The following is a 16,103-nucleotide window of genomic DNA, read 5'->3' as shown; positions in this document are numbered from 1 at the left end:
TCTCCATCATTCCTAAATGGAAGAAGTTTGGATCCACCAGGACTCTTCCTAGAGCTGGCCGCCCAGCCAAACTGAGCAATCGGGGGAGAAGGGCCTTGGTCAGGGAGATGACCAAGAACCCGATGGTCACTCTGACAGAGCTCCAGCATTCCTCTGTGGAGATGGGAGAACCTTCCAGAAGGACAACCATCTCTGCAGCGCTCCACCAATCAGGCCTTTATGGTAGAGTGGCCAAATGGAAGCCTCTGCTCAGTAAAAGGCACATGACAGCCCGCTTGGAGTTTGCCAGAAAGCACCTAAATTGCTCTCAGACCATGAGAAACAAGATTCTCTGGCATGATGAAACCAAGATTGAACTCTTTGGCATGAATGCCAAACGTCACGTCTGGAAGAAACCAGGCACCTCTCATCACCTTGCTAATACCATCCCTACAGTGAAGCATGGTGGGGGCAGCATCATGCTGTGGGGATGTTTTTCAGTGGCAGGAACTGGGAGACTAGTCAGGGTCGAGGGAAAGATGAATGGAGTAAAGTACAGAGAGATCCTTGATGAAAACCTGCTACAGAGCGCTCAGGACCTCAGACTGGGGCGAAGGTTTACCTTTCAACATGACAACGACCCTAAGCACACAGCCAAGACAACAAAGGAGTGGCTTCGGGACAAGTCTGTGAATGTCCTTGAGTGGCCCAGCCAGAGCCCAGAGTTTAACCCTATTGAACATCTCTAGAAATACCTGAAAATAGCTGTGAAGCGATGCTCCCCACCCAACCTTACAGAGCTCGAGAGGCTCTGCAGAGAAGAATGGGAGAAATACCCCAAATATAGGTGTGCCAAGCTTGTAGCTTCATACCCAAGAAGACTTGAGGCTGTAATCGCTGCCAAGGGTGCCTCAACCAAGTACTGAGTAAAGGGTGTAAATACTTATGTACATGCAATATTTCAGTTTTTTATTTTTAATAAATTTGCAAAAAATTCTACAAAACCCTTTTTGCTTTGTCATTATGGGATATTGTGTGTAGATTGATGAGAAACAAAAGGAATTTAATCATTTTTGGAATAAGGCTGTAACATAACAAACGTGGGGAAAGTGAAGGGGTGTGAATACCTTCCGGATGCACTGTATGTCCATCTGTGTTGCTGTGGAGGAGCAGGAGGAAGTGAACAGGGCCTTCTGTCTTTTAAGACACCACAACTACAGGACTTCTCAAGAACATCAAAGAAGGCCTTGTATGCAGTCACTGTAAAGGTTCTCAACAGAACATCACTAGCCGGTGTACAGGAGTTGAGGTGGTTGAGTGTGTTGACACCAGGTTCATCTCCCAAAGGCAGCTGTACAAACCCCCTATAGAGAAACACACTGTGGATCTACAGTGGAGGGTGGTACATGGGGCTGTGGCTACGAACAGGCATATGACATATATAGATCCTAGAGCAGGGAGCCACTGTTTTTTTCTGTAATGATGAAGAAACTACAGCACTTATGGCTCAACTGTCCCAGATTGAGCCCTCTTTTGTCGGTGCTGCAGCTGCGGTTCGGATCTTTAGAAGATATTTTCGAAGACAGCCTATTTGTCTTTGGTCCTAGGTACATGGCCGTACAGTGTAGATGTGTCACTTTGGTTAATTTTCTGATAGGTCAAGCAAAAAGGAGCATTTGGCTGAGTAGAAGAAACACAATGAAAATGAAAGGCACAGGGTCCACAGATGCTACACTCATGTTCAGCAGTCTAGTGGCTGCTCAGTTTAAAATTGAGTTCACATATTTCAAAATGATTTCAAACTTGGAAGAATTTGTTTCTGTTTGGGGGCATGGAGAAGTTCTGTGCACTGTAGAAAACCAATTACTTTTTCTTAATTTCTGAAAAAGGGAAGGTTTGTGTCTTTGGTTTTGCTTTGTATGGGGCTTGCTCAGTATGTACAAGAGTATCTATTTTGATTTTACTGTTTTTTTTTTTTAAAGTAAATGGGACCATTAAAGAATTGGTTAAAGGTAAAAAAAAATGTCTCTCTCTCTCTCTGTCTCCTCTCTCTCATAGGATGATGGGGATTGCTCGTTCGTCTGTTTTGTGTTTCGTCATTGACACCACAGGCAGCATGAGCGATGACATTGATGAGGCCAAGGCGGTGGCTAATGATATCATTAACAGCAAAAGAGGAACACAGGATGAGCCTTCTGAGTACATCCTTGTCCCCTTCAATGATCCAAGTAAGCTCTCATGTACATTAAATACTATGTTAAAATGCAGCCGATGCCATTTAGCATGGCTGCATAATATGTTGTTTCAGAATCAACATCGCAACATACACATGCAATAGTCACATTGCAAAGGATGCAATATAAGGCAAATTGAGTCCATCAGTCATGCTGGGCTAAAACTCTTATCGCTTGATAGACAATGAAATCTAGTATTGTCCACTTTTTCATAACTCTTCTTGAAGAAAAACATTCAAGCACATCTGACAAATAATATACTCTAGTCTGATTTAATGGTTTCCTTGACAATTGCCTAATTTCCCCCTCTAAAATCACCCTAAACATTGCTAGGATAATACATTAGTTGCAAAACATTCTTTGAAATTAAAAGCTGCACATAATTTCTGGCGAAACTGCAACTTTTTTTAATTCTTTAATATTGCAATACATATCAAAAAATAAAAATATTGCATGTTCATTAAGAAAAAAAGATCAGCCCCACCAATTCACCAGATACTTGTATAGTCTGTCCATACGTATATTCGATTCACTTTCAGTGATTCATGTCTGCCCAAATACAAGTCATATTCTCCACACTGCTTGCATGGTAGCGCCACATACAATGCTCTTTTCATAGGGCATATAGTATATCTAACTGTACATGTATTATTCTGTTTCTAATTTTTATGATAGAGGGCAGACATAAAGGGTTATATGCACATTTGGCATGGTGTAAAAAAATGAAAAAAAGGTGTAAGGGCAAAAAAACTGTGGCCAAATTTGTCATACTCTCATTTAATTTTTCTCTCTCTCCTTCACACATCTTTGTATCCATGTGCACATATGTGCAATTGTGTGTGTGATCGTTTGATTGCACATCTGTTACTCTGTGTTTTTAGAGGTTGGACCCCTGATAAGGACAAATGATGCTGATGTGATGAAAAAAAAGATCGCAGAGCTCAAAGCAAACGGGGGTGGGGATGAACCTGAGATGTGCCTATCAGGGCTCCGGGTGACTTATTTTAATATTCATCAGTCAGAACTAATATATTAATGAATTATCATACACAATCCCAAAAATGATGATTTAGGGTTGGAATGGATTGTTGTAATTGAATAGGTTAAACAGATTTATTCACTGACTCTTTTTCTTCAGTTGGCTCTAACTAGTGCACCTGCCTCCTCCTACATCTATGTATTCACTGATGCCACAGCGAAAGACATTTATCTGAGGGATGCCATCCTTGCCCTCATCAGGAGCACCAAAACAACAGTAAATACTTTCTTCAAACGTTCCTGTATTGGGTCTCTTTTATTAAGTCAGATACACACGTGTTAACTTAAGCATTCCAGAAAATGCTATTTCACGAGAGCTCCTGAACCCATGTGAAAAATACATATGGAAATATCTCAATCTGTTAGTGCTATCTGATTGCTCTCTTGGACTCAAATGGGGGCTGTTGCTCAAGGGGTGTTCATACATTACAGTAATTTACATGTGAAGTACAAAGCTAAGGCAAGACGAAGTAGGCTATTGAAAAAGTATCAATGAATGAAAATTTACAGTGCCCATAATAAGTAACAGGTTTAGCATTTGTCTCTTGAAATAATAATTTATCATAAAGAGCTGTAATAATGATAATGTGTTTGTGGTAATATAACTTACCACAAACAAATGGTCAGTCTGTAAAAGGGGAGGCGCTGGCCTGGCATCATTGTGCCATAGATTGCACCAGCTGATGGAGTGTATTAGAGGTTCATCAATTGATGCCTTTGCTTATCTGAATATGAACAATTCACACTCGATTTAAGTACATCTGAACTGTGTTGTCTGTTTGCAGTTACTTTCCTCATCTGAATCATTTTCTTTTTGCATCACCAACATTGCATTCCACTGTCCCCCAGTGTAATCCATCTACAGAAACGGGTTACTTTTTACATTAAGTGCATGTAGTAAGTGTTAGTTAATAGGTATTAAGGCCCTTATAAGTCCTTACAAAATGCTTATTAACATTATTTTGTGTTAATAACACTATAGAAGTGTTAATAATAGAATCGGCCACTAAGTGGCATCTGAAGTTGTAAATCCAATATGCATTTAAATCTGCGGGTAGCATCAATCAATCAAGTCGCATTTTATATAGTGCTTTTCTAGCTGTAACAGCCACTCAAAGCACTTAGTATGTCTGTTCATGATTAAGTTATTAAAATAATTTTGATAATCCACAAAATGCAAGTTATGACTTATTACCGATTAACTAACCTTATTATAGTCATATGAATGCATAATAATGTTAATAAGCATTTTATAAAGACTTATATGGGCCTTATTACCTATTAATTAACACTTATTACATGTACTTAATGTAAAGTGTTGCCCAAAAATGTAGCACCGCAAAATACTGAATGTTAGTCATAGAGGCAATTTTTAAAACAAATTTCTGAATTAATATTGAATCCATATCTTTGAAATTCTCTCACTCACATATTACATACCTATCCATTCCGCAGTGGGGGAAAAAAAATCATATTATAATCCCTACTCCCTATTCCCTCTACAGGTGTCATTCTTTCTGACAAACGTTATTGGGAGGCGTCGTCGTTCTCTGACAGTTTCCTCCTTCGATGGCTATAGGGCCATTACTCTAGCCTCTGGGGGCCAAGTGATTCAGGTGTCCAAGACGAACCTGCCTGAAGCTACTGATATCATTCTTGACACCTCCACCTCAGCCCTGGTAAGACTATGCAGCTCTCAGATGTTAGTTCTGCTCATTTTCACCATGCATTGCTGGGAAGAAGAAAAAAAAAAAGCAATGTTTTGGTTAAAACATAGTATCTCTCATTGTTATGCTCAATGAGAACACAAGCAGCTTTCTGAATTTCTGTAAATGATTTATATGTACATACCAATTTTTGTGTGTGTTCTTGTAATATAAGTAAAGTATACCAGTCCACTTGAGCAGGTCAGCAATATGAATTGTATTATTCCATAAATTCGTTATTATGGCACATTTTTCATATTGTCAGGTCATGTGTATCTGTGCACACACATCACTTACTAAGAACTTTCATTTGCCGATAAAGAAACGATTTCGTAATGTCTTTCTAAAATAAATTAGTAAATCCTCAGCCATTTCTCTTCTCTATCTCCTCTCTCAGGTGACTGTTCTCCAACGATCCAGGAACCCTGGGAAACAGGAGATGTTCCCTTTCACTTTGGATGCATCTCTGAAAAACATCACTCTTTATATCACAGGAAACAAAATTAGCTTTACATTGACCAGCCCTGCAGGTAACGCAAAATACTCAAGATAGCGTCAAAAAAAAATGTTTTGTCTATATTTGCTGGGGCACTACTTTGTCAGTTAGGATAAAACATAACTGACCACACAGAATAAATGCTCTGCCAATTATCTTGTCGTACATTTGCGAGTTGACCAAATTGGCTGCTTCCTGAAGACAAGTGTATTCCTGTAAGGTCTTCATGTCGATGTGTACATCACCATGTTTGAATTTAAATAAAAAAGTGAAAAGAAAAATGCACAGACACACAAAATGATATTCAATTTGTAAAATGCTATATTAATAAATATCCATGTTACGTGCTGTCCAATTCAGGTGAGACCCAGAGCAACGATGAGACCAGTGGTAAGCTGGGGATCATTCAGACCGTGGGTAACCTGAGGAGAATTCGTTTGTATGAAGACAAGGAGGCAGGCACCTGGCGCATCAACATAAACTCCAACGAGCCCTACACTCTCAAAGTCACAGGTCAGATTATTCACTTCTTTTCTGCACTCTCAAATTGTCATCTGTTGCTTTTGCAATACACCCGTGGAGAAAAAATCATGAATATCCACACAGGGATTGAGGCATTTTGGAGATCTCAGGTGCCCATTGTCTGTGTATCTATTCTCCTGTTTACAACTGATTTCTACTGAGGCAAATATCTCACATTGAAGTTTCGCTAAGTAGCCTACATTTCATAGCTATACATACAGTTAATGCTGGCTGATACAGAACATATTATCCTAATAGGGAATTTTACACAATATCAGTATATACCACTATATCTGCACATGGATGCAAAAATACCATTTGTAAGAATAAAATCCAAATGATCACAGAAAGTTCCATCAGTTCATCTGGACACAAGGTTTATTGAGAGAAATGTTTCCTCACTCATCTAAGTGACCTCTTCAGTCTCAACTGACTGCAGGTATCCCCAACCTTATAAACAGCACAGTGGCATAATGACCGAAAACAACGATCGGTTTCATATGCAAATTACCGTGACCATTAACTAGAGTTGCAATGGCCATTTCTACTATTCACAGAGGATTGAGTAATAGTTGGAATCACAGCATTGTAAAGTGGTGACAAATGTACTCTTAGCCCTCCCCTCGGTTCAGGGATGGCTTTTCCCTCGTCACATAGATGGCCTCTTTGACTCCCCGTTCAAACCAGCTTTCCTCCCTATCAGGGATGTGCACATCCTCATCCTTGAAAGAGTGGCCACTGGCCTGAAGATGGGTGTACACATTGGAGTCCTGGCCTGATGCATTATCTCTTCAGTGCTGTGCCATCCTGTTCGCCAGCATCTGTTGGGTTTCCCCAGTGTACGTACAAGTCACGGCCCTCTGCTGATCCGGTGAGGGCTGCAGACTACCACGTCTCCTCCGATACACATGGAGTCACCAGCTGCTTCTTTTCATCTGACAGTGAGAAGTTTTGCCAGGGGAACGTAGCGCATTGGAGGATCACACTATTCCCCCCAGTTCCCCCTCCCCCTTGAACAGGCGCCCCAACTGACCACAGGAGGCGCTAGTGCAGTGACCAGGACACATACCCACATCCGGCTTCCCACCTGCAGACACAGCCAATTGTGTCTGTAGTGACGTCCGACCAAGCCGGAGGTAGCACAGGGATTCGAACCGGAGCTCCCCGTGTTGGTACGCCATGCTACCCAGACGCAGATTCGTTGATATTTTAATTCATCGTCCTTTAATGCCTCTATATCCCCCTCAGTCCATATGCACTTTTGAATTCATTCAATGATCAGTGCCTATCCATCCTTGACCAAATTGCACCGTTTAAAACTAGGAAACAAAAATCAAATAACCTCCCCTGGCTGAATGATCACACTCGGGCTTGGAATGTTCTGTAGAAAATCAGAACGACAATAGTCTACAAGTCCGAATTAGCACATAACACCCTTCAAAACCAAATGTTAATTTTATCAGAAGGCAGTTAAGGATGCGACATCAGCGTACTTCTCTGAACTGATATCAAGAAACAACCACAATCCTAAAGTTCTCTTTAGGGTAATTAATTCTGTCATTAATACTTCCTCCATTTTTTTTAACCTGATGTTGAGTTGTCTGAAAAGTTTCTCGCTTATTTTGTAAATAAGGTGGAGAATATCAGGTCCCAAATCCAGCCTGACCCTTGCATTCGTTCCATTCCCCATGTTAATTCTGCCTCTTTCACCCAGCTTCAACCAATTGTAAGTCCAGTGTTAAAGAGTACAGTCTCCAATATGAACGCCTCCACCTGCATCTTAGATATCATTCCCACGAAGCTGCTCAAGGAAATGTTTTAAACTGTTAGCTCCAATATTCTGCAAACTCTTAATAATTCTCTGGCCTCTGGTTCTTTTCCAGACAGTTTTAAGCATGCCCTTGTCCATCCAATGCTGAAGAAACCTAATTTAGATCCTCTATCTTTAAGTAACTACAGACCAATCTCCAAATTTTCTTTTTTGTGTAAGGTTCTGGAGAGAGTAATTTCATCTCAATTGATTTCTTTTATGAATACTAATAGTGTTTTTAACACTAGAATGACCGGGATTTCACTCCTACCTAAAATGACCATGGGTCGTCAAAATGATGGGCGGTTTTCAATTTTTATATTCTGTCAAGATGAATACCCATTTGCAATTAATGCATTGCAAATTTTAGTATGTTTGTTAGGAAACGACTGAAAGCAAAATTAACTTTTAACAACTATAATATTTTTAAACCATTTAAACTTCAGAGAGACATGGTCGAGCTTGAATAGCAAAATAGGAAAAAATGAAAATATTACCTGAAAAACAAAACAGAAAAACACATATTGCTAATCTAACAAAAGTAGCAAGGCTTATAAAACGTGAAATGTAAAAAAAAAAAGAACTGAAAATAAATATTGAAACAGTTCCAAACAACGACCGGAACTTAAAAACTAGTAGAATGACCATGCCGTCCATGGTTTTTAAACTCTACATTCTGTTAAGATAAATACCCAACTGAGATATAAATGCATTGCACAGGTAAGTATGTCTGTTAGGAAACAATTGACACCAAATATAACATTTTAACAACTTTAATACTATTTTTCAAACAATTTAAAATTACCGCTGTCCAGCCCCTGTAAATACTGCAACACACAGTTGTAGTCATGGTGCATCAGAAACGGCATCTGTAAGAGCGACCGTCTGCCAACATGTCTGGTACATGCTGGCAATAATCAAAAATCAAGTTTAGACTATTACTCTACACTGGAGAACACTAGAACAGAGCAATGAACTTCGCGAAGGAAATTATGAGACCAACGCACGTCGTAAATAGTGACGACGCACACGATGACATGCAAATTACGCGCCATTATTTTGATGGCTCATGGTTGTTTTAGGTCGATCTTATAGCTTTTTTTGTGTGCAACTATCTGAAACTAATTTTAGGAACATTCACGGAGCAGATCTGTATCTCTTTTTTTTCACAAAATGATTAAACTTTGAAAATACAAAACCATCAAAATGACAGCCTTGGTCATTTCCAGTCTGGTTTTAGAGCACTTCATAGTACCGAGACAGCTTTAGTTAAGGTCACTAATGACCTACTGCTGACTGCAGACAGAGGTGACTGCTTCATTTTAGTTCTTTTAGGCTTAAGTGCTGCCTTTGACACAGTGGATCACAGTCTCCTCTTATATTGCTCAAGTTCTCAGCTCTTAGTTTATTACACTCTTACCTCACAGAACCTTTTCTGTTGCTCTGGATAACTACTTCCTCGATGGCTCAGTTGAGTTGTAGTGTCCCTCAAGGCTCAGTTTTTGGCCCCCTTCTGTTTTGTATATACATGCTGCCCCTTGGCCAGGTCATTCAAAATCACGTATTCTACCATTTTTATGCTGACAACACTCAGTTATACATGCCACTAAAACCCACAGATCCTAGCACCCTAGCAAATCTCACAACTTGCCTCTTTGTCATGAAATCCTGGATGTCTGAAAATATTCTTAAAATTAATGATGATAAGTCTGAGGTCATTCTGTTCGGTCCCCCAAATTCCATCAGCCTGTTTGGTACTAATCTGGGTGGTCTGTCAGGTAGTCTTAAGCAGGCTGTTAGGAATCTTGGGGTAATATTTGATGCTAACCTCAGTTTTAATAGTCAAATCAAACATGTTGTTCAGACATGCTTTCTTCAGCTTAAGGTACTCTCTAAAATTATTTCATTTATATCAATTGCTGATCTGCAAAAAGTTATACATGCTTTTATCTGTTCTTGGCTTGACTATTGTAATGCACTTTCCTCGGGTATCAGCAAGGGCTCCCTCCATCATCTGCAGTTGGTAAAAAATGCTGCTGCTCGGCTCATGGGACAAAGGCATGACCATATCACTCCTGTGGCTCCCTACATTGGCTCACTGTTATATTTCAAATTGATTTAAAAAAAATATTGCTCACTTTTAAGGTCTCAAACGGTCTTGCTCCCCTACATACATTTCTGATTTATTGACCTGGTATACACCCTCTTGACCATTAAGATCCACAGATGGAGCCCTGCTGGTTATTCCCAGGTCTTGGTTTGTCACAGAGGATGTTTAGGGTTTTGCTACTAGAGCCCCACACTATGGAAGTATCTTCCTGTTGAACTAAGACAAGCCAAGTCTTTAGCTTCTTTTAAATCTCATCTTAAATCTTTTCTTTCTGTGAAAGTTTTTACAAATTTTTACATTTGTTTTTATTTATTCATTCTGTTTTTATTTTTACTCTTACTTATTTGGTCTTTTCTTATTTTTGCCTTGTCTGGTTTTATTTCTTTATGAGGTACTTTGTAACATTGTTTTAGAAAAGTACTTTATAAATAAAGTTATTACACTATATTGCACTATTTGTGCCAGGGGGACCTGATCTTTGGGGTGGACCAATTTCTGGCGCAGCGTGTTTTGGTGTTTGAGAGCAACTGAGACACAATGTTTGGAAAACACAAAGACTGAAGTAAATGTACTTCACATACAGGGGGCAGTACTCCAGTTTCACCTATATTGGCCAACTTGTAAATGGAAAAGAGGGCTCTGATGTCCTATCCAGGGACACCACCTAGCCATTCATTCAGATTTGTGGACAACACCTGGGTTAAATTAAATCTCAGGATGTGGCACATTTCACCGACTACATTAACTCTGTGGACAGTCACATCAAGTTCACCTGGGAGGTTGTGAAAAGGGATGGATTAGACTTCTTAGACTGAAATTGCAATTGGTGATGGGGGACATTTGATTGTTGATGTTTACCGTAAACCAACACATACAGAAGTCTTGTACTTAAGGTTTGACTCTTATCATCAACTGGAACAAAAACTAAGAGTCATTAGAACGCTGTACCACCAAGCTGACAATGTCCCCACTGACACAGCGGCGGGGGGAGGGGAGAAATCTCACCTTAAACGGGCCCTGGTAAAGTGTGATTATTCTACCTGGGTGTTTGTCAAAGCCAGGATGACACCCAAACAGTGTACCAGCCGATCGAAGAGTGGAGCACAACAGCTGCTTAAGCATAAACCAGTGGTGATTCCATATGTGGCGAGAGTGTTGGAAAAGCTGAGACACGTCTTTTCCCAAACACCACATCTCAGTTGCTTTCAAACCCCAAAACACACTGTTGCAGAAATTGGTCCACCCCAAGACTCAGGTCCCCTTACACAAACAGAGCAATATAGTGTACGCTGGTACGTGCTGGGAGGATTGCCGTGACTTGTACGTACACTGGGGAAAACCAACAGATGCTGGCAAACAGGATGGCACAGCCTTGAAGAGATAATGCATCAGGCCAGGACTCCAATGTGTACACCCATCTACAGGCCAGTGGCCACTCTTTCAAGGATGAGGATGTGCATCCTCATCCTTGAAAGAGATGAATACTGGTTTGAAAGGGGAGTCAAAGAGGCCATCTATGTGAAGAGGGAATGACCACCCCTGAACTGAGGGGAAGGCCTAAGAGTACATTTGTCGCCATTTTACAATGCTGTAATTGCAACTACTCCCCAGTCCTCTGTGAATAGTACATATGGCCATTGTAACTCTAGTTAATGGTCATGGTAATTTGCATATGAAACTGATCATTGTTTTCGGTCGTTATGTCACTGTGCTGTTTATATAAGGGTGGGGATACCTTCAGTAGGTTGAGACTGAAGAAGTCACTTATATGAGTGATGAAACGCTTGTCCCAATAAACATGTTGATGAACTGACGGGATTTTCTGTGATTTCCTTACCTTCATTATTGAGCATGCATAAAGACAGAATCCCAATGAGGTTCATCATATTGAATTGATAGGTAATGTAAAGTATAACACCAAACCAAAACTAGTTTTCAATAATGCTCTCTCAAATATTTCAGGCCTCGTTTTTTGAGCAATTTAAGGTAATAGATTCTCTATATCATTAATTTGGATAGCAAAATTGTGTATTATATGACAATATCTGAATTTCATCCAGATACAATACCATCGAAAGGCAATAAACAATAATATTGAATTATTGCCCAGCTCTACACAGCATTGCTTACTTTTTTATTTATGCTTTAATGTGTGTGTGTGTGTGTGTTCATAGGCCAGAGTATCATCACCTTTATCTATGACTTTGTGGAAGCATTCCAGGGACCTCACCCAGGCTATGCAGCTATAACTGGACTTCCACAAGCAGGTATCTGCAGTAAAGCTATTCTGCACTAAGATGACTACTTTATACTCTTATTACAACTTAGTTTTACATGCAGTCATAACATGCAAATGATAATGGGATCAATAATCAATCCTCTCATTGATCTGTTTGAGCTGACAGGCATGTTAACATACCAAGCAACACTTCAATTGTCTAAGTAACCTAAACATCCAAATTATGCCTAAATCTCTGGATACATTGACCAAAAAAAAACAACGAACATTTACTTGAATATATACCTGTACATTCCTGCAGTTTTTGTAAAATCAATTTGCACACTTCCTGAAATAAAAAAATATTTTTCCAACTTAGCATTCATGCAGATTGACAGGGACGTCTCAAAACTCACATCCACCCCTTTTCCTCATTGTGGACATAATCAAATTATTTTCTGTTTCTCACACTGACACAATATGGGCCTGAGGTATATTTCCCTTATTATTCATCTAATGATTCTTGAGGCAATTAAATCAGCTTTGCCCATGAAAAAAATAGTCCTCCCTGTCCATCTGATGTCTCTTCTCCTCTTGCATTCCAGGCCAGCCTGTCACCCTGTTGCTATCTGTGATGGGTAGGAAGGGTCCATCTTCAGTTACTATAAATACAATTGGCTTGGTAACCACATCTGTTCCTGAGAATGTCAGCAGTGGCACGCCAATTGACATGGGCAATGGAGATATTGTGGTAACAATTTCCAGTGTCCCTAAAGGGGAGTTTGTGGTCATGCTTAACGGAACAGACACAGTTTCCAACACTCAAATCCAGAGGCAATCCACCACCCAGATGTCCACCTCTAAAGTGGCCATCAAGGTCAGTGTCCTCATTAGCTGTGAGAAAACAATTCCAATTTCAATAAGCCGTCACTCTCTCAACTCAGCACTGGTTCCCAATTCATTATGCCATTATGTCACTGAACACCATTTTGCTGCAACAACTGTTTCCACAGGACTTTGTACATTTAAAAGTCGGACACAGAAACACACACACACACTTAATTTCCGTCTTTATTCTGATACTGAATTGGATGTGCGTACATAGATCTTTAATCATTTCTAACCCAACTTTTGCCCTATGGTCACTACTCAGTTCACTCCTTGAATTACTGTTTACTTCACATTTATACCATATTCAAAGTTGGGATATATGAGATGTATTTCAAAATTAATTGCAATAGTTAATATTTCATTTGAAATAAAGCCACTGAGAGGAAAAGGGCATTAAACACCAGCAAAGTTTGGTTAGTTGGGTATATGAATTCAACACAGCCCTATACTCATCCGGCTTTCACAGGCGGTAGTGGACAGCAGCATGGAGCCTGGGAAAGTTGTCTCAATCCCCTTCAGTGTGCTCACCCAGGGGCCCGGAGGCAATTTCGCCATCACTGCAAGAAATGGCGAAGAATTCCCAATGTCCTATCCAAAAACGTAGGTTGAGCTAATTTGCTGCATATATTTGCCTTTAAGAGATGATTTCAGCAGTGCCAATGCATTACTAATAAAATACAAAATTACTGCCTCTGCTCATGTCACTGGATAGGGTTTGTCCATTATGTGGATAAAATATAAATTGGCATTGACATATTTTCAGTGTATGCAATCAGAAAACCCATAACCTTCTCAGTTAATAATATGAAATACGTAGGTTTCTTATGCAGCCAGCTAAAGATGCTTTATCTGCTTTTGTCATTATTTGTCAGTCTCACCTTGACAACTGGTCAACAAAGTAAGGCAACCCTGACAATCACACCGCCTGCCACCACACCATCAGGCACTGATGTCACCCTGATCATCGAAGCCAAGTCGCCCAGTGGAGCCGATTCCAATTATGCTGTGCTAAGATTCTCAGTTGCTAATAAGGTAAGTTTTCAGTCTTTGGAACATAAGTTGGTGAGCGAAATATCACTTGTATGAAAACTCCTGGAAAAGTAGCCTGTCAAGTTTCTAAGATGTCCAAAATGGGCACGTTTATTGTAAAAGGCCTAAACAATGGTTGCCTAACATTTCCAGCAAAAGTCTACTTGATGTGCCGTTTCAATTTCTGATGTTGTTCCAAAAGCTACTGTAATGGTTTTGTAACGTTAGCAAAATTCTCTCCTCCCACCCCTTCTTTATATACCATCTCTCTAGATTACAGATTTTATTCAGCCATCATGTGAAGTTGTTGAGGTACAAGCAGATGGCTGCCCTGAGGATGTGACTCACTGTGACGGTTACTGGTGGGAGCTTTCAGCCAACCTCACTGATGGCAATGGCACTGGCATAGAGAGGATTACCTTGCGCCAAGGTGGTGGCGATTTCTCATACACCTCCCTGAATGCACCCCTCATTCATGCAACTTATAATGCCTCCTGCTGTTCACAGATAGTCGAGTTTATCGCCGTTGATAAAGTTGGCAATGTGGGCAAATGCTACCATTCTATAGTCCGTTCCGGTGGATCTCCTGCTTTGTCCCCTTCCCTTCTGCTATGGTTGAGTCTGCTGGTGCCTGCCATCATTTCATGGCCATAATGCCATACACTTGAAATGTTTTATTTTTTGTTTGTTTGTGGTGCACAGGAAACCTATCCTGGGAGAGGATTTCAACTCAATGTCTGATGTAATGTTAGATGGGTTCCTCCCTCCTACTAAACCTACCATCACAAATCCAGAGTTCAGTAACATACGTATATTCTGGTCTTGGTGTTACAGATATATGGAGATCTACACACCCAAACAATAAGGAATGCACCTGGTGTAATAAGGATAAATCCAAGAAATCAAAGATTGATTTATGGTTGATTTCAGACATTTTTTTTTTTAAATTTTCAGCTGTACCTATATGGTTTACAGATCATTTAACAAAAGGGAATTAAAAAAAACAAACAAACAAAAAACCCTTTACTTCAGCTTGACGTGTTAGTTGTAATGGCGGTATAAATTAAAGACATGAATAATTAAAAAAAAGGAAAGGAGGGGAGTTGTGTATGAATGTGTGTACCGGTATGGGTGCGTGTATATGCATAGACAGATAAGGTGAAATGAGAAGACAGAGATATGTGTATGACACAGAATGTATACAAGTGTCTAGAACACTTCACTGTCTCAATATAGCCATGGCCAGGCTACACCTAAATATATCTTTCTGAAGTCTCAGAGTTATTTGTTATTTGTTCCATCTGATGTATTTCCCATACTTTCTCAGTCCATAAATGTTATGTTGGGGGGCCAGGTTTTAACCACTTAATTGTGATGCATTTAATTGCTGCTGTTAGTAACATTTGTAAAAGGTATTTTTTTAGCTCTTCCATCAATTCCTTCCGGCTTTAATCCCAGTAATGCCATCTTTGGATCTTTTGTGAAGTTTTGGTGGAATACTTATTTAAATTTCAGATATTCTTGATAGACAACGGATAAAGTCTCTACTGAATCATCAGTTCTTACTGATCATAAAGCCATTCTTCTGTTGATGTGGGTTGTCCTGGTTCTAATAAATATAATAAAGGATGATATATTTAAAAATGAAGCCAAGTACATCATTATTAGTCACTGGAGTAAAGCACAACTAGAAAAACCTTATAGGAACTATTAGGAGCTAATGAAATATAATATGAGACAGTTTGCCATTAAAAGAAGTAAGGACACTGCTAAGAACAAAAGATTAAATGAAGAGGAAATTATCATAGAAATAATTAACATTTTAGGTTGTGAAAATATTGACAGACTAATCTACAGTTGAAATTGGATGAAATATATGAAGAAAAGGCCAGGGGGCTTTTGTATGATCAATAAGGAGATGGTTAGAAGAGGGTGAAAAGAATACAAAATAATTTTACAACCTTGAGAAAAGCAACAGCGAATTTACTTCTGTTCACAAATGTAATATATGTAGATGACCATGAAAATCAAAATTATAAGGATATTTCTAAATATGTTTCTGAGTTTTAT

At 39.6% G+C, this 16,103-nt stretch overlaps 1 protein-coding gene across 2 annotated transcripts in view; it reads left to right on the top strand.

The window, feature by feature from the left end:
* The window catches only part of vwa11 (von Willebrand factor A domain containing 11), a 56,310-nt gene extending 41,182 nt beyond the window's left edge, over positions 1 to 15,128 (top strand). For both annotated transcript variants that reach the window (XM_056279930.1, XM_056279929.1), the window contains 11 exons: positions 2,038 to 2,207; positions 3,095 to 3,207; positions 3,352 to 3,468; positions 4,757 to 4,930; positions 5,355 to 5,487; positions 5,814 to 5,966; positions 12,070 to 12,162; positions 12,719 to 12,990; positions 13,471 to 13,604; positions 13,877 to 14,036; positions 14,307 to 15,128. In XM_056279930.1, the coding sequence (XP_056135905.1) occupies positions 2,038 to 2,207; positions 3,095 to 3,207; positions 3,352 to 3,468; positions 4,757 to 4,930; positions 5,355 to 5,487; positions 5,814 to 5,966; positions 12,070 to 12,162; positions 12,719 to 12,990; positions 13,471 to 13,604; positions 13,877 to 14,036; positions 14,307 to 14,687 (1,900 nt within the window). In that variant the 3' untranslated portion in view covers positions 14,688 to 15,128. The remainder of the gene's footprint in view (positions 1 to 2,037; positions 2,208 to 3,094; positions 3,208 to 3,351; positions 3,469 to 4,756; positions 4,931 to 5,354; positions 5,488 to 5,813; positions 5,967 to 12,069; positions 12,163 to 12,718; positions 12,991 to 13,470; positions 13,605 to 13,876; positions 14,037 to 14,306) is intronic.
* The last annotated feature ends 975 nt before the right edge of the window (positions 15,129 to 16,103 follow it).

Source organism: Lampris incognitus, chromosome 5 (assembly GCF_029633865.1).
Source record: "Lampris incognitus isolate fLamInc1 chromosome 5, fLamInc1.hap2, whole genome shotgun sequence".
NCBI lineage: Eukaryota > Metazoa > Chordata > Actinopteri > Lampriformes > Lampridae > Lampris > Lampris incognitus.
Note: the sequence above shows the minus strand (reverse complement) of the source record. Positions and strands in the feature narration are given on the sequence as shown.